This window comes from Sander lucioperca, chromosome 2 (assembly GCF_008315115.2).
Source record: "Sander lucioperca isolate FBNREF2018 chromosome 2, SLUC_FBN_1.2, whole genome shotgun sequence".
NCBI lineage: Eukaryota > Metazoa > Chordata > Actinopteri > Perciformes > Percidae > Sander > Sander lucioperca.
The window spans coordinates 3,892,122-3,909,898 of NC_050174.1; the positions used below are offsets into that span (position 1 = coordinate 3,892,122).

The 17,777-nt window shown below is 39.1% G+C and overlaps 1 protein-coding gene across 2 annotated transcripts; it reads left to right on the forward strand.

Annotated features, from left to right (window-relative positions):
* The first annotated feature begins 1,505 nt into the window (after positions 1–1,505).
* On the forward strand, positions 1,506–12,929 carry si:ch211-236k19.2 (LIM/homeobox protein Lhx6). 2 transcript variants are annotated; one of them, XM_036009012.1, is made up of 9 exons: positions 1,506–1,761; positions 2,402–2,532; positions 3,202–3,333; positions 3,832–3,953; positions 6,433–6,653; positions 7,364–7,464; positions 7,610–7,705; positions 10,964–11,135; positions 12,248–12,929. In XM_036009012.1, exons 2-9 carry the CDS (start codon positions 2,530–2,532, stop codon positions 12,328–12,330), a joined length of 930 nt encoding a protein of 309 aa, XP_035864905.1. In that variant the 5' UTR covers positions 1,506–1,761; positions 2,402–2,529; the 3' UTR covers positions 12,331–12,929. The 2 variants fall into 2 exon arrangements, with proteins under 2 accessions (XP_035864905.1, XP_031161709.1); XM_031305849.2 differs by having other exon boundaries at positions 1,512–2,532.
* The last annotated feature ends 4,848 nt before the right edge of the window (positions 12,930–17,777 follow it).

The window sequence follows — 17,777 nt, forward strand, 5'->3', positions numbered from 1 at the left end:
TTGTTTAATGTGCTGTGCATGGACACCAAAACCACAGTTTCAGTGGGGAACATCAACTTTTGAGACTCTTGCCGACTCTGCTAGCCTGGGCCAAGGAAGATAGATTCTTACTCCCTTGGCCCAGGCTAGGCAGCCAGCTGGCCGGTCAAGTTTTCCAATTTAGACATCAGAGTGAACAGAGGAAAGGTAGAGAAGATGAGCTCAAGCCAGCAAGACCATCTCTGCAGCCATCTCATGACTATGAGTCGCTCATCAGGATAGAGAAATCAACTCACCAGTCTCCTGCTGACTCTGCTAGCCTGGCTGGTCTGGGTTTTCAAATGTAAACATCAGAGTATAAAGAGAAAAAAGCGAAGATGGCTTTCAGCTACTGTATGACCTATGGCTATGACTCCGACTACGTGAACAAGCAAGACTATCTCTGTGTCCATCTCCATCTCTATTTATTCAACTGACTGACTCTTTTTTCTGTGTGCCGAATCTGCCGATCTGACGGACACATTCTACTTCATGATGAATCATGCACAAGTTTAAGAAGCTGATAGGATAACATTTCACTGTTACATTTTCATTCAACGGTTACATGATTATGGTTACATGATTAAACCACGTGGTGCGACAGTGGGGAATCTTTGGAAATCAACCTATAATGTCGTTTAGAAATGCCTCCGATACTGCCTAAAATGCTTGTATCGGTATCGGCGAGTATGCGAAACTCCACACCAATCCGATACCAAGTCATTTGAAGCCCTGAAAAAAATGTACCTAAAAGTAGTTTATTGGTGTTCTTTTTTCATTATGACTGTCAAACTATAAAAGAAAGTTTTATGGCATTCATTCATGCATTCAGTCTGTATTTGTTCATGTTTCACAAATCTCATATCCATACAGGGTTATACAGCTGTTAACATAAAATATATTGGCTCTATATATTTATATATATATATTTCCTTTTTTTTGCACTGGTATTGAACAGTATCAGCCGATACGCAAGTTCAAGTAACAGAATCGGTATCGCGAAGGATTTTTTTTTTATAGGAACTTCCCTTCTAATAACCATTTCAAAGTGCATGTAATCGTTGTTTTAGGCTCCCTTGAATAGGGACAACAAGGAAAAGTGGATAAGACTGCAAAAATGAACTTTAAAAGTCCATTACAAATTAATTATAGGTCTGTATGATGGATAATTAGCAGTGTAAAGTTCGCATCATTATCTTCTCACACACCCCCCCCCCACCTCCCCATCACTTTGCAATCAGTGAAGAGATTTCCATAAACTAATTCTGGCCTCCAGTCTGCAACCATCATTTTCAGAAAATAAGAGAGAAATTTAAGATAAGTAGTGGGTGATTTCAGCCAGATTATCACCATTATCTTTGTTTTTTAATGAATTCATACCCTAAATATTCTTGTGAGCCTACAGAAAAGGAGGGTAAACCCGCGGGTCATGCCGGTCCAATGGGCAGCATCACATCCTGTCTGAGTGAACAGGGTGTAAACTTCGAGTCGAAGCGAAAAGAAGGAACCACAGCGGACAGTCTGTCATGGAGGCACGGCGCATACTGGTGCCACTGGTTTGATCGCAACAAAGTTCATGAAGTTGGATTATTTTTTTTTTTGTGTTGAAGACAAAGAAAGAGAGTATAGCCTAGAGTCGATTTTAAAGAACAATGTCTCACGGAATTATTTGGATATTTAGCTTGTGATGTTCTGGAGAAACTTATTGGACGATGTTTTCGCTGCTTTTGGGAGGCTTTCCATGTATGAAGTATATGTTTATCTATTCCCATATAGGCCATCTCTTTTTATTTCACTGTCTCCAATATTTATACCGTAGCTGCAATTAACATGATCTTGCATTCCTGTTAATTCTGACAAAATGAAGGACAACACGGACTTCGGATTGCCACCCAAACGCAGATTTTTTGGCAGTTTATGAATGCAGCTGTAATCACCCAGGGGAGCCTCAAGTACTTAAATGGGTCCATCATGAGAACGAGACAATCAAGCTCCTTTATGCCTCGAGATCAGCTGCAGTTTCTTCACATTGTCTGTTATGAATAGACCGATCTCCAATTGAGCCTCTTCACTTTGGAGATTTTTCGATTTTCGATTATACAGCTATTGAAATTAGAATGCGCCGCTTTTTTTCTCTCTCTCTCTCTGAGCTTGGTGGCTCGGTTGCTTTTTCTTGATTGCCAGATGAAATTGACACTCGGGTTGCCACTTACCAAGCGAAGCATTTCAATCCACCGCTAATTGCAGATAGTGCCATCCTTTCTTTTCACTGCGTTTGATTGCATGGGAATACAGCCTCCTATTGCGCACAAGAGGAATGATCGATCACATATAAGTTTTTTTTTCCCCCTTCTAATTGCATCAAAATGTCTTTTGTTGCCAGGGTTTAAATGCACGAGAAACTGTTATTCGTTGTTTTGTACCGGATATAGTGTGGGTTGGGGCAGAGATGCGTAATGCGCAGAGCAAGTTCCATCTTCTCTCCAAATAGGCAGCGTTCAAGACCCGAAAATGGTGAGTCACAAACATCTGGACGAGTTTGCTTTGCAGCCTTTTGATTTCTTTGTCTTTCAATCTGTGTAAGGTTCTTTGATTCCTCTTCTTCCTGAACTTTTTACATGCAGGATAACCTCCGCAGGACTCTGGATTTGGCAGAGGTTTAAGTTTAATCAGCTAGACAGTAACTAAAGGCTGTATGTTTCTATGATCAGGGGTGAGGAGAGTAAAGTCATCAAAACGCTATTTATTCACGTTTAATTTGCGGATTAGAGTTTTAAAAAATGCAACATTTTTAGGCTTAATCTTGGTGTTGTAAAATGTAGCCAAAATGAAATATAAAATGTTGAAATTAGGCCTACTTGTTGCGCGGATGTATAGGCTACATGTAAGTTAATTAATGTAGGCTATAGGCTAAATATAAAGAATAGCCACTGGATAAAAATAACGCCTTTTTGGAAGTAAATTTAATTTAGAAAAAAATATGTTAGATAGGCTATGTGTTTTTCCAGGATTAGATCTTCACGTTACCATGTCTGAACTATTTCACGGAGTCTTTTTTTATAATGAATTTACTCCTAATAAAACAATTGATTCCCCCCCTTAAATAAACAAGGGGAGGAAGGATCAGCAAAGTCGATGAAGCTGTCTTTTCTTTGATACAAAACCGTGTTTTTTTTGACGCAGTCTAAATCGGAGGTGAAGAAGGAGTCCGGTGAGTCCAGTCCGTCGGAGGCCGCCTGCCACTGCTCTCCTCCGGCGGCCAAGAACCAGTGCGCCAGCTGCGGCATGGAGATCCATGACCGATACCTACTGAAGGTGAGAAATACGAGGCAAAATGATCTATATTTACACTCTCAGAAAGAATAAATAGCGGATAATAGCCTATCCGCAAAGCTCCAAACGATTTAAGATCCAACTCCTTCTCTTAATTTGGTTTGTAGCTTTTCATTTAATTCAATTCTTTATTTTGTCTTTACTAGGCTAGGCTACTATACTAGCTGAGATTGGTCTCAACAAAATATGAGCATAAATAGGAACAAAGTAGATGTGGTGATCATTTTAAGTAATATCCTACAATTCGTTTTTTTCTTGTGAGGCTTCTTTCTTCCTTCCGTTTGTAAAAAAAAATAAATAATAATAAATAAATAACCAAAACTGCACCACTAGTTAGTTGAGCTTTGAATTAAACAATAAGATGTAGGCTATGGCACGTTGTTTAACATCTCGACGAAAGTCTCAATGCACTGATTATCAGTCACACGCTCAGTGCACGTGTCTGTATAAGTGTAAAGATATTGTTTTGAATCTCCACAGGTCAACAACCTGAATTGGCACTTGAGATGTTTGGAGTGTTCCGTCTGCAGAGCGTCTCTGCGCCAACACAACAGCTGCTACGTTAAAAACAAAGAAATCTACTGCAAACTGGATTATTTCAGGTATTACATCTCTTTTCTCTTTCCTTTTTCTTTCTCATCTGTTTACTGATTATTTTTAAGACGCGAGCATTTTCTAGAAATTATAATCTTACAATCTTTTATTTTTTTACATCATCAGTGAAGTTAATTTTATAAAATAAAAGCGTAATTAAATGTGAAACTATTCAGTTTAATAAGTACTAGCCCAAAGCTCAATTCGGTAATGGAGTCACTAGATATCATTTTAAGAGAGAGAGAGAGAGTGTGTGTGTGTGTGTGTGTGTGTGTGTGTGTGTGTGTGTGTGTGTGTGTGTGTGTGTGTGTGTGTGTGTGTGTGTGTGTGTGTGTGTATTTTTCTAATTAATAATGAATTAACATATTTTGAATGGCGTTGAATTCAAATGTGTTGATTATTGCATTGTGGTTATTCAAACGTTTACTTTCACATTTTTATTTATTTTAAAAGTTTATTTTATTTCGACCGCCACCGCCCCCCCTCCCCCATTCGCGTTGCTTTGCCATGTCGACGTAGTTTATTCTGAAAAATAAATTGCAAATTGCCTGTGCAAGACTGCACTAAAACTATGGTTCATCATTGTAGTTTCGAGGCAAATTCATTTAACTGCTGACGTCAATCGCATTTGTTGAGTAGGCTATTGGAAAAACAAAGAAAACAACGAAGAACAGCCTCCACGGCGAAAATACAATACAATTGTCATTTGTCTGTTAAATGAAAATTCTGAACGAATGGGTAAAGCTGTGTCTGCGCCACCCAAAATTCTGATACTGATATTTTTTATCTATTGTAAATCTCCAATTAAATCCCCAAATTCTTGCAAACGATCCCTAATAAACAAATGCTTTAAATAGAGACTTGAAGAGCATCCTTACTGTTGTTTTTTATATTGATAAAAAAGGCATGCGGACAGACCAAATATGTATATTAACATTATAAATATGTTTTTTTTAAACCATAATTGTTTCTTGACATGCAGCATGATAGATTGATTCTTCTCTACTTCGATCCCAATAAAAACGTGTTTTTACAAAATATTTCAGACTACCTTTTAAGAGCTTTTAAGAGCTATTTGATGGCACTTCACCTTTAAATGGAAATAATACATCTCCAGTAACAGGTGGAACAATGACTAATGACATACATATTATTTTATTCAGGTGATAAATTATTGGACATAATTTGGTTTATTGTTCAAGGGGGATTTTACAGCTAATCTTCTCAGTGAAAAATATGTTCTGCATGGAACATGATGGGCTTTTGGTCTACAAGGCCTTATATAATATATCACAGCAAACCACTAACTAAACCATGTTTTTGAAACAAATTCTCAGACTGTAAAATGACAGTGAACACAACCCTCAAATGAAAAGAGGTGGATTACTGACAGAGCTAAGTGGACCCCCCCCCCCCCTCCCCACCTCCACTACATTAATCTGACAGCTTTAGTTACTAGTTACTTTACAAATTAAAATGTTTGCACACCGAACACATGTAGTTTGTAAAATACGATGTTTAATTATAAATTAAACTACCCAACAATATACAGGCCTACAAGTACAGCTGAAATGATTAGCTGATTAAACACTTAGTTGATCGACGGAACTGTTTTGATCGTTTCCAGATTCTAAATTGTGAGGATTTTCCTGCATTGAGTACTTTTACTTTTATACTTTAAGAACATTTTCCGGATGATACTTACATACTTTTACGTAAGTAACATTTTCAATGCAGGACGGTGATACTTCTTCCACCACTGCACACAGACACCTTTTTAAGAAGTTGCATGGACAGATAAACAGACAATTGACCCCTGGGCACAGTAAAAAAAGCCACCTCACCACTCCTCCTACAAGACACCGAGACTGAAAGATACACAGAGATGCTTTTGGTTGAAAAACTGCATCCGAACTTTAGAATTTAGTTTACTCTGGAGATGAAGAGAGGCCGCCTGACTCTTGCCCAAAGCTTCCTGCCACAACAGATCAACAATACCACTCCTCTGTATAGATGTTATACAAAAGACAGCAAACTATGCTAAAATATTATGGCAGACCATCAAAGAATTATAGTTTTACTGATGGAATGTAAATAGCCTCAGTGTGCTTTCTTTCTTTCTTTCTTTCTTTCTTTCTTTCATTTATTATACAGGAAAGTTAAAAGTAACATTAAGTTACAATATAAACGGGCCTGACTCAGTTTAAAAACTGGTTTCCAGCAGGTTCCTGTTCTGCAGAAACATAAAACATTAAACACAACTTACAGTACATAAGGACATAAACATTTGTACAGGACATCTGCATGGACTGGTGCTGTGTAGCTGTAATATGAAGAAGAAGAAAAAAAGAACAAATATTGGATAGGGTTTGGTTAGCAGATACTCAATATTTAAATAATCTGAAAAGGATCAGGTCATCCGTACTTTTAACTGAGCTCTGTAACCTACAGCTGACCATCACCTGCCTGGTTCCTTCTTCCTCACAGTAGGTTCGGCACTAAATGCGCCCAGTGTGGCCGGCAGGTGTACGCCAGTGACTGGGTTCGGCGGGCACGGGGCAGCGTATACCACCTGGCCTGTTTCGCCTGCTTCTCCTGCAAGAGGCAGCTGTCCACCGGGGAGGAGTTCGGCCTGGTGGAGGGCAGGGTGCTCTGCCGCAGCCACTACAACATCATGCTAGACAACCTCCGCAGGGCTGCAGAAAATGGTAACAATTATAGTAAACATAGCCTACGTCTCTGATGGTCTCCGTTTGGATTACCAGCAAAAAGAAGTTATTTTCCACACTGGCTGACAACATCACGGCTATATTCTCTTTGATCTCAATCCAGATATATCGAGTGAAATATTAAAATACAAGGAACCTTGTTTCATTATAAATGCATCATTATATCAAAAATGTTTTCAACATGAAATACCAATATTTGATCTTTGTTAACTTACTGAATTCAAGATAGTATAAAGATCTGAAGGTTTAAACAGAGGTTATTTCTGAAACATGAGATGAAATGGTTTAGGACAGGTAACTGAACTCGGAAAAGAAGGTAGTTTTGAGGAAATCTAAGAAAAATAATCACAGTTAGAAGAAAAAAAGCAAAAGTCTGTTATGTTCCATATGGATCCTAAAATACATACCAACCTTGTTATTTCTTATATTGTTTACAGCAATGATCACTGCTCTAGTGTGAGTCTGCGCTCTGCTGTAGGCCGTAACAGTATAAAAACTTTGGACTGTGCGGTTGTTGGCAAGAAAACATTTTGTTACACGGGTTGTTTGGACAAAGCTGAGCCGCAAGAAAATTGGCCTGTAAAACTTATGCCTACGTTGTTTTGTGTAACTTCACAATATAATGACTGAAATGTAGTTTTCGGGTGAAGTGACAGTATGAGACCTGTTGTGATTGTGCTCTGTTAAAGGCACAGGACTAACTCTGGAAGGAGCATTGCCCTCTGATCAGGACTGCCAACCAAAACCAGCTAAGAGGGCGCGGACATCGTTTACTGCTGAGCAACTGCAGGTGTGTGGGTGCAGTGCAGTGGTACATATACCGTGTGTGTGTGTGTGTGTGTGTGTGTGTGTGTGTGTGTGTGTGTGTGTGTGTGTGTGTGTGTGTGTGTGTGTGTGTGGGGGATCATGACGTTCATGACTGTGTGTCCGTGCAGGTGATGCAGTCTCAGTTTGCTCAGGACAACAACCCTGACGCTCAGACTCTACAGAAACTGGCAGAAATGACGGGACTGAGCAGACGAGTCATACAGGTAAGAAATAATAAAACACTCTATGATGCAATTTTAAAAGTTATTAGACTAATGGTTCCCAGCTGGGGGTTGAAAGATTTTCAAGGGGTCGTGAGATATTTAATGGACTTTTGTTTACCTCTTCAGGCCTCTGAAAATTGTTCCAATTAAACTATTTAAAAAGGGGAAAGCAATCTTTGAGCAGATCACAACCGCTTTGAACTATACATTATGCTACATTAGCTCTAGAATATGCAGTATCTAATACTCACATAATACTTTTTGAAGGCTCATGAAGATGCCAGTATTTTTTTTGATAAACACATCTTTACATTTTTGAATTTTATTTGAGTTTTTGGAGTCTAAAAACGCAAATAAAATTCAAAAAGAGTCAAGTAGAAGAGGCAGAGACAAAAGAATCAAGTGAGTGAGGGAAGTGGGACATGGCTTGCTCAAAAATTCGAAAAATTGACAGGAGTTTTTAATCCAGAATGGACCGACTCTTATATGTTCATGCTTCCAACTGGGAGTTCAAAACCAGTTTGCCTCATATGCTCTGAGACAGTTGCTATAATTAAAAGCGGGAATGTGAAGCGCCACTACGAGACAAAGCACAAATCTTTTGAACAATCATACCCACTCAAATCCAAACTGAGGGCACAGAAAATACATGATCTAAGAGCCCAATATGATCCATCCACCAGAGTCCTGACACAATCATTCACCGCCCAACAACGTGCCAATGAATGTTCCCTTAAAGTTGCCTGGATTTTGAGACAACATAAAAAACCTTTCACAGACTCAGGAATCGTCAAGGAGTGCATGAGTGCAGAATGAAAGAGGACAATCCTGAGGTCATCGCTTACCATTGCATAATTCACTAAACAGTCCTGTGCGCCACCCTGTCAGACGAGTATGCTGAGGTGATGAACACAATGATGAGAATGATAAACTTCCTCAGGGCATCCTCTTCCCATCAGCATCGCATGCTCAGGGAATTCCTCAGAGAGATGGATGCAAATGCTGATGACCTGCTGCTGCACAACAATGTCCGATGGCTCAGCAAAGGCAAAGTGTTGGAGCGCTTTTGGTCCATCAGAAAAGAAATTGCAGCTTTCTTGGCACAGCTGAAGAGCCAGAAGGCAACACACTTTTCTCAATTTTTGGAAGATGAGAAGAAGATAGATATTGTGGCTTTTTTGGTTGATACCACTTTACACCTGAATGAACTACATTTAAAGCTAAAGGGCAGGGACAATTCAGTTTGTGACCTGATGACAGCTGTCCGCTCCTTCCAGAGGAAACTTGATAGCCTAGAAATCTAAACGCACCCTAGCGGCAGCAAATGTAATTTGCAGCCAGGGTCATCTAGCAATTCTCCGTTGGCTTGCGAGCTGGAAAAACCAAACTCTAGTCAGGCCAATCACATGGTGGGCGGGCTTAACATAATGACGGCAGAGTTGTGACGGTTCCATGTGAATTCCCTGCTACTTGAAAACAAAGAAGTTGGCTGCTGCTGCTAGATGTGTTCGGACTTTTGCCGACCGGATACGGCAAAAGTTTAATCTATCAACTAGCTCGGCTACCTTTTTCGTTGCTCTGGTTGGTTGTAGCGCTATCCTTTTGCGTGCAGATGGAATTTGAAAGACAACCATTTATCCCGCCCCTCGTATTGAGCCCTGCCAATGGTGAGTTCCCAGACCCAACATCTTGATGTGGGTCTGGCTTGTCAGGCTAGAAACTTGAGGTCTTCAAGTTAGACCTGCACAGAGACTGTGCCTCTCCAGATGCAACTGATTGATCTCCAAGCAGATGTGGCCCTGAAAGAGCAGTTTGGACGAGCTGATCCTGCCACTTTCTGGTTCCAAATTGTCTCAGAGACCATTTTCCCAGATGTGAGGAAAGTGGCCCTGTACATCTTGACCATGTTCAGCTCCACATACACCTGTGAGGCAGCGTTCTCTACCATGAACATTATTAAAATTAAATATCGCTCCAAGATTACAGATGACCATTTACACATGTGCATGAGAATGGCCCTGACACAATTCCAGCCTAGATTTAAAATCTTGACATCACAAGGTAGAGCTTACTTCTCTCACTGAGCAAGAGAAAGTGGTGGGGGAAGAGGTGAACAAAGAGAAAAGAAAGTGTTAAAGCTGTTTAGTTGTTAATATTTGTTGATTGTTTATATTTGAAATGCAGTTGAGGTTTTTTTTTCTAAAATTAAGCACTTTATTTTAAGACGCCTTTTCAAAATATCTTTATTTCATTTTTAAATGCAAACCTTATTTTACCTGAAAAGAGAAAAAAAACTTTTATTATTATTTTATGATTAAAGAGTGCAGTTCAATATGGAAATTAGTAATAAACATTGTTGAAATACTATTGAATTGTACTCTCTTTATTTTATTTGACAGTCAGTTGTTGACTACATACAGACGTTGATACAACTTCTAGGCTGCTTCAAAATATATGGCACTGAATAAGGCATGTTAGACATTATGATGTTCTGGACCTTTGCTTGAGAAAATGTTCTCTAACTGGACCTCTTTGAATTTTAATTGAATACCCCTGTTTTAGACAGATCACCACCTAAATCCAGTGAATTTCCCCCAGAGTTCATCATGTCGGGGTGGAATGATCTATGAAAACTCATTTAGCTGAGTTGTTGAATGTTGTTGCTTGTCACCCCTTAAAATGAAATCTTGTCTACCTGTGACGTGGTTTTCCTTCTGAAACTGCCTGATTCAAAGTATTTTTAGAGACCAGATGAGGTAAAGGATTCAGTATTTCAAAAAAAGGACAAAATGTTTAGAAAGTTGAAATAGTTTTCATTTGTATCCCAATTTTATCAACTTGTGAGCCCTCAGATTTGGATGGAAACTATTGATTAGTATCTGTTCTGTAGGACTAGATGTATACATCCCTTAGTTACATACTTGAGACAAAACTGCTAAAAAAAGGACTCTGTGGGATGGTCGAGTGAGAGATGGCATCCTCCGTGTTATCAACCAGACTTCAGACCATTTTCAACACTTAAACTCTCTAATGACCAATGACCGATGAAGGTTAGCAGTGTCATACTTCAGAGTAAGTTTCATTTTAGGTTTTACAATCTAAAACCATTATTCTGATGGGTAAAATCCTCCCACACCACACTGATATATAAATAAATAAATGGGATTTGGTAAAAGGAACAACAGCTCCTGATTTCCAGTGTTAATGTATCTCCCCCCTGCTTGCTGCTTGTTCACATTATACATATTATTTCACCAGGTTTGGTTTCAGAACTGCCGTGCACGACACAAAAAGCAGCCCCCTCAGTGTGGCTACTCTCAGAGCACGCCGATGTCCAGGATGCCTCCATCGCTGCCAGACGATATCCACTATTCACCGTTCACCAGCCCGGACCGACCACATCTGTTTGCCCTGCATGGATACCTGGACAGTGAGTTTAAAGGTCTTTATGTCAGTTCCACTCTGTTGAGTTTGTGTTATTGTTGCACAAAAGAAGAGAAGTATATGTTATAAAAAGCAGAATGACGTTCACTGCTTTAAATGCTTTGATTATATTCTATTTCCAAAAATTTTAACTCCATAATCAGCTGTTCTTAGTAATTTGAGTTACTTGTACATGCCGCTTTATACTTTTTACTATTACACTGCATTTCACATGTAAAATATTGTACTTTTTAAGTCCACTACATGTATCTGACAGCTGTAGTTACTAGTTATCAGGCAGATTATAATTTAACATAAAAACATGATCAGTATATAAAATATGATGCACTGTTATAATTTAAACTACCCTATAATATGCTACTACAAAAATCACAGATACAATACCCAATAAAGAATAATAATTATGATACAAATATAAATAAGGATTAGAAAAAGAAATATAAAGGACCAAAGTTCAGTATAAAGTGTATTTGGGTCTGGTGTGTACATGTTGAAGGGATAGGCATTTTTTCAGTATACTAAAAAGTAAAATACACATTCAGTTTGTCACAGCTGTAAGACAAAATGTACAAAACCATTTCATTTACGCTTGAGTAGAAATATGCAAATGCAATGGGTAATGCAAAGGATTTTGGAAGAGGGATCCCTCCTCTGTTGCTCTTCTTGAGGTTTCTTCCTTTTTTCTTCCTCCGTAAAGGGTTTTTTGGGGGAGTTTTTCATCATCCGAATTGAGGGTTACTGGATAAAGGGTATCATATGTTGTAGCCTACAGACTGTAAAGTCCTTTTGAGGCAAATGTTTGATTTGTGATTTTGGACTATATAAATAAAAATGACTTGATTTGAAAGGATTTACAAAGGATATAATCCGATAATGTGTTTAAGCCCAAAGTTTGAAACACTGTGTAGTTTTGAGAATATGCAGTCTGAATATCCTGAATCTCTTTCCTTACATTGGACAAAAAGTTCCTCTGTGGCTTCAATCATCATTCAGGAGTTGTTATCCCTCATTAGCAGCATTTTCTCTCACTAAAGTACATTAACATGCTTACATTGCTATACACAAACTCATGTTGTTCCTCTTGTCTTCTTCGTGCAGCTCATCCGTTCTCCGTCCTCGCCGCCCCGGGCCACTTGGCCCACCCGTCCATCCCTTTACCACAGCTTCCCATCAGCCGCTGACCTCCTGCGTCTCCTTTTTTGCGTCGTCACCACTCTGATGTTGTGAAAAAAAATCCTTTGGGACGTACTGTCAGTAATCTGCTCTGTTTGGGAGTCTAATCACCCGGGGCATGCAGGACCTCGGTGATTCCTTTTCAATCAGTTGGATTCTTCTTTGCTGTGAGACTGCTGAGCTGAACTTGTCTTTTAAAGACAGCAGATTGTGGAGAAATGTCCCGTCTTGATGTTAACATGGAGAAGAGAAGAAAACCACTTTTATTTTTTTTCCTCTTTTTGGTGGAACACAAAACATTGAATCAGGTCAGGATTGTTTTCCTTTTGTTTACCCACTCATACAAGGTATTTTAATCATATTGCTGCAATATGAAAAAAGGGAGTGTTGTAGCAGTATTACAGTTAAACCTCAGCATTTGTTTTGTATTGGTGATGAGCACATTTGCAGCTTACTGTTGTTTGTTGTTGTATTGTTGTCAGAAAACTCTTATTTATTCAGAACAAAACTTCACTTTTAAAAAAAGCACTTTTAAATGTGTCTTGAAATGGAATAAGTCAGTGATTGTACATTGTAAATACTGCTACATTTTAATAAAAATGTATCAGAGCTGTTATAAAAATGAATAATTGAGGATCAGGTTTAATTAACTCATGCAGCGAGAGCAAGATTGTGTTTTTGTGTGTGTGTGCGTGCATGTGTGTGTGTGCGTGTGTGTGTGTGTGTGTGTGTGTGTGTGTGTGTGTGTGTGTGTGTGTGTGTGTGTGTGGCTGACAATGTCTGGATGAACACACATTTTCAAAGACAGAAATGTGAATGCATCTCCACATTATATTATATGTATATACTATTTTCATACTAAGTGCTACAAAAATCAAAAGGTCACCTGTCAGAGGTTAAGTACCTGCAGTAACCTATTATTGAGAGCAATATTCTGCGACAAACCTGCACATCATCTCCAATTTACATGCTGTACTTAACAGGAAATGTAATCAATACTATGAGCATGGCTATTGATCCGGCAGCTTGTTGGCTTTTATGAGGCCTTTTAACACAGATTATCCACAGTTGTTACATTGATTGACAGCACTTAAGGGGCTGCGATGTGAAGAACGAATGGGATACTTTGAGTTAAAGGATATCATTAGATCTGGATTTTCCGAACTGGATCAATGTGCCATTTTTTTACCCCTAAAGTAAATTCATGAGTGTGCCACATCCATGCATGTCTGGTTTCACAAGCCCCAGAGCAACCATCAGCCTGGCATTGATACAGGATTTTTGAGGCTGGACGAGATATTGATATTTTAGAGTTTAAGAAAATCTAATGATGATTTATCGGCCGGTATATATTTTTTACATAAACACATAACATACACAAAGGATCCCTTAAATTAGTTTTCTTTTAAAGCAATAGCTCAGCATTTTTGGGAAATACATTTATTTGCTTGCTTGCAAAGAGTTAATTAAGATCGATAGAGAGACGGAGTCCTTCCCCTTCCGGTGGCTCGATTCAAACCGGATCAAACAATTATTCGTTTCTCGCCATTCACTACAGTTCATATTTTCTTCCTAAATCAGGTCCCATGGTCATCCATTAAAAGGGGAAAAGTTGCCACTCTATTAATAGACTAGCAGCCACTTGGCTTATTTTAGCAAAAACACTGAAAACAGGGGGATAAAAAAGCTAGCCCTTTGTTTGTTGCAACTGCTCCCGGCCAAGAAATAGAGCTGCATCCCCAGTGATTTTACCTCCGTAAAAATAGCAAATTGTTGTTTTTACTTTTCTTGAACAGAGCCAGGGTAACTGTTTTCCCCCGTTTCCAGTCGTCATGCTAAGCTAAGCTAAGCTAAGCTAACAGTCTTCTAGCTCCAGCTTCATGTTTTGCGTACAGACGTGAGAGCGATATTGATCCTGGGTCTCTAAAGAAAGTGAATAAGTGTTTTTACCCAAAATGTCTAACTACTCCTTTAAAGAGTCGTTACCAAGAGCATTTTTGTACTTCTGCCCAACCTTTCAGGTTTCCAAACATCTTTCTGAGAGAATTATAGAAAATACAGAAACAGTGCAATCACATCTGCATTAATACAGTTTTAAGTGACAAGAGTGTTTCTCCTGTTCCTTGTGTAGGAGCAGGAATGTCAGAAACACGACAGCAGTGCCTTTACACAGACAGTAGAACTACAGCAGATAAAAACATACACACAAAGGCTCCCTTATACCGCTCAGAGATTTAATTAAAGATGCCCAAACTTTGAATGGACCAGGTGGGTCTGCATCATTGTTAGATATTTGGGTACATGTATGTGTGTTTTTTTGTGTGGGAGTGTACTGTAGACTCAGGAGCAGCACAACTCATTTCACATACTGTATATGGGAAGAAGATTCGGGAGACCATGATGAATTACACAGAAGCAGTTAATGGACTCTCAATTGAGGAGAAGATTTAGGCAGGCAGTAGGCTACAGTGTGTTATCGTGTCGTGCCATCCCCAACTCTCTGAAGTTCCTGTCTTCCTGAAGGTGTATTTAAAACTCATGTGTTTATCTGAACCTTCAATGAAAACAAAGATATTGCGGGCGCCGTAAACACAGATGGCTTAACTAAAGCCTAGTTTTCATTCAGTCCGTCATTCAGTCAAAACATTCCCTTATCATGCAGCTGCCTAGATTCCCTGAATCTGTAGAGACACATACATATTTATGAAGAGGTTTGGTTATTGGCCGAATATTCTTGTCCCTTACCTGTGACCTATGAATGACCTGATGTTGTCTAAGCTTTCCCTTTGTCTCATTATACCACAACTTGGTGTTTCTGGAAATTCCACCATGTAGGCTATATCAGAGGATAAAAAACAAGACTGATGGAGTAGGCTACTATTATTCTTTCCTAAACTTTACCTTTGAACTTAACTTTTCAATCAATCACTTTCAATCATTTCAATCCTGGAGGGCACCTGTTCAGGAAAATGAAGCTCCTTCTTATGAAATCTTAGAACAAAAGCTGTCTATATGCTGAGCAGAGAGATGATTATCAGGCTGACACAGTTTGGGCCACCTGCCAGCACTACACTGTAAAAACGCACATTTCTTCCCCATTAAAGTCCCTCTCAGATACGAGAGCTCGAGGCAGCGTTTAGGCATGTCTTCTCTCTGTGCACAAGCATCCCAGAGCGTTTAAGCCGCCCCGGTTTGTCATCGTGTAATGCGTCCACCTCGGTGATTGGCAGCTTCAAGTGGTTACAGATGAAAGCGGGCCCCCTATGTTAATGAATAGGCCCCTGATTGCAGAGCTGCTCGCTCTCTGAATTACAGCGTCGCCCACCTAATGAGCAGATACACTGCAGTGCCCCTCGTCTCTGCGTATTCACATTTCTCTCCTTCACGCTGATGAGCTCTCCCCTGCAAAACAGTCAACAAGACCTCTGTGGAAGATTGCAATGTGAGCCATCTTCATCAGCACCCTCCTCCTCCTCAAGTTTATTTCAGACGCTGCCATATGCTGGCAGGGTCTTCTAATTTTTTTTCCCTCTGCTTCACTTGAGGATATTATTTGACTGAGCTTACGGCATGCAAAGTATCTAAATGGCTGATAGGCATGATCATGTCTCAGTTTCAACTCCTAAATAAAATAATTTGGATAATACATTTTAAGAATATCTCATGAGATTAAATAAAAACTCTTATTGTACCACCAAACTGAATATGTAGTACTAAATATAATTACAGAAAGGCTATCTTCATGTACTGTATATGACTATTTTAGGAGTGAAATAATCTTCAGGAAACACAAGTTATCAGTTATCATATCTATGCAGATGATACACAACTTTGCATTTCACTATCTCCTGATAAAATAAACATTTTAGGGACTGTACAAAATTATTAGAGTGGGGCTAAGCCTTACGTTTCACTTTGTTATAGACAAGGCCCTTTTAAAGGTGTATTACCTTGCCATTTGACACAGAATATGCTAGCTACAACTGATAAAATCAACCATCAATATGCAGCCAATAAAACGACTAGGCTAGAATGCAAAGAGGGTTTTTGTCCACGTCCTGTCCGAATCAAGGACCCCTTGTTTCAAATATTGCTCTGAATTTTGAAGAATAAACTCTAAACTCATTTAGGTCAATGGTTAGTTTAGTTTTGAATTACTTGTAAACTTCATCCAGCTTCAAAATGCATAGTTTTGTTGTTTTCCTCCGACAACAGCTACTTATTTCTGGAAGCATCATCTCTAAATGTAACACCATCCATCAGCTGTTTGTTGACACAGGAGAGAAAACCAGTAATTAGAACTCCTTTCAGACTAAAGCCTGACTAAATTTGTTGTTCAGAACTAGACTATCTGAGGCTTCAGAGCAGGACCACGCCAACAAACAACAGTGGTAGGGTTAACACTACATGAGTGAACATTTTTAGGCGAAATGTCCTTTTTTCAGGCAAACTGGACCACAATGAATTTACTTTGTGGCTCAGGGTGTTTTGCTTAAATGTGGATATTGCACAGGCCTACCATTTAACCCTGGCTATAAAAGCTCCACACAACTGGATTCAGTATCAAGTTTCCAAACAAAGCCAATATAAAGCAAAATGAATGTAATCGACTTTGGACTATGGGTCGGTGAGTACATAGTATGCTATAGAAATTCAGAGAAATAAACAAAGAAACTTTTTTTAATGTATAATCTATGACATTTACAGTAGCACACGAGAGCAGAAAGAAGGCTGACGAAAAGCAAGGAAATAGCTGAAACATATGATTCACTTTACCCAGGCTGATGGCCAACCAAGCACTATGCAAAAATAAACACAGGACTCCACAGCAGGTTCCCAGAATGTGTTTATTTTGGGGGAGATGACAAAAATTTTTGAAATATCACAGCACTTTAGTTTGATTCATATGAAGCTGTAGCAGGATATAAATCACTCTCCTGAGGCATGTTGGAGGTAGAAATGCCTGTTTTGCTGCATGTTAGGAACAAATGGTGGCGCTACAACACGCTGAAAGATCAGGTTTCCATAGTGTACATATTCTCAGATGGTCAAAGTGCAGGAATAGATATTTCATTCAATATTATTTATCTTAACAAGAACAAATATGAACTGTGGCGGAAGAAGTTCTCAGATCTTTTACTTAAAGTGCTCATATTATGCTCATTTTATTTAGAGGGTGTACCAGAATAGGTTTATGTGATTTAATTTTCAAAAACACTATATTTTTGTTGTACTGCACATTATGCGTTGAGCTCTCTGTTTTAGCTACCGAGTGAGGCATCACACTTCTGTTCCATCTTTGTTCGGAGTGCACATGCACAGTAACTAGATCAGCACTACTAGCATATGAGGGCGTGCCACGCTAGCAGCTAGGCCAGCATTATAGTGTTAATATGGATCCCACGTAACTTCTAGGCAAGTCCCGCCCTACAAAGCAGCCCGATTGGTTGGGGTT